Genomic DNA, 6,078 nt, shown 5'->3' on the forward strand with positions numbered 1-6,078 from the left:
CTGATGCCAGGGGCTTAAGTGGAGTCCAACTGTTTTGAGGATGGTGAGGGCAATGAATGTACAAATATGCTTTACACAATTGATGCATGTATGGGTTGTGATAAGAGTTGTATGAGCCCCTAATAAAACTATTAAAAAATAAATTAATTAAATAAACTAAAAAAATAGAAAATATCTAATTGATTTAAGAACATTATATGGTTTAGTAATACAAGTCCTTAAGAATTTAAATTTAATTATTATCAAGTATACTTAACCTAGAGAAAAGATACAGAACCCTGTAAGAGTATGTAGGAACTATATAATCTTTAATAGATAACTTATAAATATAGATTAAATTATATTTTTAGGGATAAAACTTTCTAGGGCTTTTATAATGTCTAATTCTAATAGTTAATAGCTCATAACAATATAAAATTAAGGTCACTATATAAAAATTGAGTTCAAAATACCATGAAAAACAGGCTTAGAGCATAGAAGCACCCCAAAGAATGACAGGGAAAGTCCCTTAGGCTGACACCTATGAGCAAAAGAAAATTTCTCTTAGCAGAAGATGTAGTGTCCAAAAGTATAAATATAATTTCTATATCTAATACCGTAATTTTTTTCTTCAGTGAGTCCCTTAGAAAGTTTATAGGTATACAAGATTGCATCTTTATTTCTTGAGGTATTCTTCACATGTTGAACTTCAAAATGCATGTTTTCCACGTTAGGATACAGAATATCCATATGGCATAGTTCCAGAAAATGTGTAGCAAACAGTGTAAATGCCTGCAACATACAATAAACACTGAATATGAACATTTAAAAACTAACTAGAAAATTCCATTTTTTTCTTTAAAAACTGAACAATGGCTTGATTTTCTAAGTAACTTGACAGAGATACCGTAATATAACTAATAACTTGGAGGCTAAATGATCAATTCATTTTAAAATATTTTGAAAATTTACACTCAAAGAAAGAAATTTTGGCTAAGTTTTAATAAGCACGTGTATGCTACATTACTGCAAAATCCAAATATACAATACAATCCTAAGAAATACATCTAAAGATATAGAAAGATTAAGCTTACCAGAAATAAAGCTATTTACTGAGGTAACTTTATTAAAAAGGCAATCCACAAACAAGACCATATTTCTCTCAAGTTTTTAAAAACTTTACTTTAAAAGTAGCTTTCCCACCTTACAACAAATCCTGTTGACCTTTGGGTTAGGCATTGGGTCATTCACTAGGTCTGCAGTTGAAACCCGCTCACCACTTGTTGGAGTGGGAGAATGATGAGACTGTATGCTCTGGGAAAGATTTACATTTTTGGAAATCCTAAAGAAAGTCTCTGAGTCAGAGTCGACTTGGTGGCAGCAAGTTTCAAGGTTTATAAGCAGTGGAATAAATGGGTCATCTAGATCTTAGTTTTTGAAACTGAAAAGGTCTTTATTTTCACTTATTTATTTTAGAGTTTAATATTTGTATGTAGTTTTTATATTTTTGGTCCCTCTTCTAGAGTTTCTATATCTTTATCAACATGAGATTTTAAAAAGACCATCCATCTAATTCTTTGCCTGGCTCATCCTTCGGTATCATAAATGCTAGTTTCCTTTTTCCATCTTTATATTTCCCCCCAAAAAAAGTATTTTAAGGGAGAGCACAAGGTGCCACAAATCCCATACAAAAGATAAACACTGGAGATGAACTCTATGAGTTAATGTATATTATAATTTAATTCTTATTTCTTCCCAGTGTGCTATTGACTCTACTGGTTTAGATTTTCACTATGTACTCTTTTAAGAATCTTTGTGCTTTTACTCCCTGCATGTTTGATTTTTCTCACCCATCTAAACTTAAAATTGTTTTTTACCTAACTACTATTCTTACTTTCTTGTCTACCCCTTATTCCACAATATCACCTTCCCTAAGACATTGAATTTGGGTCCTGCAATATCTACTCTTCTATTGTTAACCTAACATTGAGTCTGCTCTGATGCATAGCAGCATAGTGTGCAACAGAACGGAACACTGCCTGGCCTTGCACTAGTCTCTTAATTGTTATTATGCTTAAGTACATTGTTGCAGTCATTGTGTCAATCCGTTTTATTGAAGTCTTCCTATTTTTTGATGATCCTCTACTTTGCTAAGCATAATGTCTTTCTCCAGAGACCAGTCTGTTCTATAACATGTTCAAAGGATGTAAGATGAAGTCCATCCATCCTTGTTTCTAAGGAGCATTCTGGTTGTATTTTCTCCAAGAAAGATTTGTTTGTTCTTCTAGCAGACCATGGAACTTTGAATATTGTTAACTAAAATCGGAATTAAAATGCATCCATTTGGTTTTCCTTATTATTTAGCTTTCATATACCTATTAGGCAATTGAAATACCCTGGCTTGAGTCAGGTGTACCTTAGTTCTCAATTGACATTTTTGCTCTTTAACACAGAAGTCTTTCTTGTGTAGCAGATTTGCCTAATGCAATATGTTGGTTTTTTGTTTTGTTTTTAATTTATTTTTAATTGTGAATTAAGTGAGCCTTTGAATTTCAGATAATCAATTTTGTATTCAACTTTATTTATAAACTGCCCTCCCAAGAGTTTGCATGCTGCATCCCTGCTGCATTGTTCTTCTCTCTCTTGTGGAATACTTTCTTAGCCTTCACCCAAGTCAACACCTGTGTACCCTCTAGCCTATTTCTCCACCGTCTCTCTTTTGCCTTTGTTATTTATATCCCTTTTCCCTCTATAACAACGGTCTCATACAATATTTTTCCTGTTGTGATTAACTAATTTCACTTAGCATAATATTCTCTAAATCCATCCATAACATGAGGTACTTTGTGCTTTCATCATTATTCTTTAGTGATGTAAAATATTACTTTCTGTATATGTCCCAAAGTTTATTTATTCATTATTCCACTGAGTTAGTTAATTGTACCAGCCTGGCCGATAATCACATGTGGTGCTGGTTGAAAAGCGGAGGGATAAATGGGTGGTGAAACCTCGCCTTTTGTATTAGTCTAGGTACTTTGGAGAAACAAATCCACGGCGACTCACGTATAAGAGAGAGTTTTATGTAAAGAAAAGGTGCATCACGAAAACATCCCAACCCAATGCTGCCCATGCCCACAAGTCCAACATTAACCCATTGACCCAACACCAGTCCACAAAGTCCTCCACCTCACAAAACAGAGGCAATGATGCCGACTGCAGGAGGAAAGCTGAGTCCATGAACGTGTAAGCATCTCAGCACTGGCAAGGGTCTCCACACGGCTGCTCCAGCACCCAGGGCTGCATCGGGATAGATCCATGCGGCTTCTCCTTGTAGGAAATCCATCTTGCAAACTGAAGCAGGGAACTGCTAAGGCAGCTGCACCCGATGCAACCATCACAAAACAAGAGACCCGAGAACTCGAAAGGCGAGGCTTCACCACCCATTTATCACTCCGCCTTTCAACCAGCACCACATGTGATTATCGGCCAGGCTGGCACAATTAACTAACTCACCTTTCTAGTTATCGGGTCTCTTGTTTTGTGATGGTTGCATCAGGTGCAGCTGCCTTAGCAGTTCCCTGCTTCAGCTTGCAAGATGGATTTCCTACAAGACATCCCCAAGGAGAAGCCACATGGACCTACCCCGATGCAGTCCTGGGTGCTGGATCACCCGTGTGGAGACCCCTGCTAGCGCTGAGATGTTTACACATTCATTGACTCAGCTTTCCTCCTGCAGTCGGCATCATTGCCTCTGTTTTGTGAGGTGAAGGACTTTGTGGACTGGTGTTGGGTATGGGTTAATGTTGGACTTGTGGGCTTGGGCAGCATTGGGTTGGGATGTTTTCCTGATGCACATTTTCTTTGCATAAAACTCTCTCTTATACGTGAGTTGCTGTGGATTTGTTTCTCCAAAGTACCCAGACTAATACATCCACTGACGGGCATTTGTTTCTGTCTTCTTGATATTGTGAACAGCGTTGTGATGAAAATGGATGTGCATTTATCTGTATTTGATTCCTCTTACTTCTTTAAGGGGATTGTTGGACATATGAAATTTCTGTTCCCAGTTCTTTAATATAGCACCATATCAGCTTTCTAAGTTGTTACACATGCTCACAGTCCAATCAGCATTGCACGAGGGTTCCAGTCTCTCCCCATCCTCTCCAACATTGGTTATTTTCTGGGATTTTGTTCGTTTGTTAAATTTTATTGTCAGCACTGATATATGGTGGTATTTCATACTTTTATTTGCATCTCTAAGATGGATAGTAATCTGGAATGTTTCTTCATATGTTTACTGGCTGCCCGGATGTCTTCTTGAGTGAAATACCCATTCATGTCCTTTGCCCATGTTTTAGTTAGATTACTTGTCTTTTTCTTGTTGAGATGTTACAATTTTCTACAGATTTTAGAGATTAGTCCTTTGTTTTTGTGCATCACTGCAAAAACCTTCTCCCAGCCTATGGGTTCTCTTTTCACTCTTTTGATGAAGTATACTGATGCACACAAGTGTCTTAATTTTAGAAGATTCCAGCCATCTATTTTGTCTTCTGCTGTATGCGTGTTTTTCATTGTTTGATACGTGTTGATGCCATATATTAGGGCACATAAGTTTGTCCCTATTTCTAATGGATGATTTTTATAGCTCTAGGGTTTATATTTAGGTCTTTAGTCCATCTTGTGGACTTTTTTTTGTAAATGAGTGAGGTGTAGGCCTGAATCATTCTTCTGCAAATGAAAACAGAATTTTACCAAGACCATTTGTTGAGAAAATATCTCTTCCCTATTTAATGTTTCTATCCTTTATAAAAATTAGTTTCTGCAACTTCTGTAAATTTACAACCTTATCAGCGAACAGACCTGGAATTATGTAGGCATGTATGCCGTGTATTGTTGTTTGTTTGTTTTTGCTAGTTATTTATTTTTTCCTCTTTTTAGTCAATCTTTTGCTTTCTTTTTGTTTCTCTTCCATTATTGTTGGTTTGTCTACCTATATAAGACAGGCATGGGAAACAAGCCCAAGGAGAAAGCAACAGGACTAACAGTCCTGGAGGGGCTTGGGAGGAGGAGGTGGGGGAAAGAAGTCGTGAGCAAAGAACGCTATAGACAGGGGAACAACTAGAGAAATAAAAGCAACTACCAAGAGGACATAGAGATCTAGTGGTGTTGCAGCAACAGCAATCTAGCTGAGAGGAATTACTAAGAAGCAAAAGAAGGGTGAGAGTGATGGTGGGGCATGAGAAAGGTAAAAGGAAACAGAGGAAAGATCTAGGAAACAAAGCTGTGGATAAAGGTATAAACATAGGTGTGCACTTGTGTAAATATATTAATTCATAAAAATACAGGTATTGGCCTATGTACATATATTTATATGGTAAAACATGGAAGAAATGGACAGACATTGGGGGCTCCGCTCAAGCCCTCCCTCAATGCAAGAACACTGGCATCACAACCTGGCATTCTATAATGCTCACCCTCCCTACACAATAACTGAACACAAAATGGGTGCATAAGCAAATGTGGTGAAGAAAGCTGATGGTGCCTGCTATCAGAAGATATAGCATCTGGGGTCTTAATTACTTGAAGATAAACAAGCAGCCATCTAGCAGAGAAGCAACAGGCCCACATGGAAGAAGCACACCAGCCTGTGTGATCATGAGGTGACGATGGGATCAGGTATCAGGAATCTAAGACCCAGAACAAAACCATACCCAATGTGAATGGGGGTGGGGGTGGGGGAATGGAGTGGAGACTCAATGCCCATCTGTAGACAATTGGACATCCTCTCACAGAAAGGTCACAAGGAATGGATGTGTCAACCAGGGTGCTGTACAGCACCAATAAAACACACAAGATTCCTCTGGTTCTTTGAGGCTTCCTCACCACCACCCACTATCGTGACCCCAGTCATGCCTTTCAGTTCTGGATAGACCAGAGCATGTACCAGAGCTCACAACACACAGAATTCAGGTCAGATAAACCCCTCAGGTACAGAAATGGGAGTAGCAATATCAGGAGGGGAGAGGGAAGGAGGGAGAGGAGGGGAGAAAGGGGAAACTGATCACAATGATAGATACAAAACCATCCCCACCCCACTCA

The 6,078-nt window shown here is 38.1% G+C and overlaps 1 protein-coding gene across 1 annotated transcript in view; it reads right to left on the reverse strand.

Annotated features, from left to right (window-relative positions):
* Window positions 1–6,078, reverse strand: part of MSH4 (mutS homolog 4) — a 92,627-nt gene that overhangs the window by 9,364 nt on the left and 77,185 nt on the right. Inside the window, exon 19 of the mRNA XM_045291737.1 lies at window positions 597–771. Within this exon, the coding sequence (XP_045147672.1) occupies window positions 597–771 (175 nt within the window). The remainder of the gene's footprint in view (window positions 1–596; window positions 772–6,078) is intronic.

The sequence above is a fragment of the Echinops telfairi genome, unplaced genomic scaffold (assembly GCF_000313985.2).
Source record: "Echinops telfairi isolate 266 unplaced genomic scaffold, ASM31398v2 ScPeMD7_443;HRSCAF=831, whole genome shotgun sequence".
NCBI classification, from domain to species: domain Eukaryota; kingdom Metazoa; phylum Chordata; class Mammalia; order Afrosoricida; family Tenrecidae; genus Echinops; species Echinops telfairi.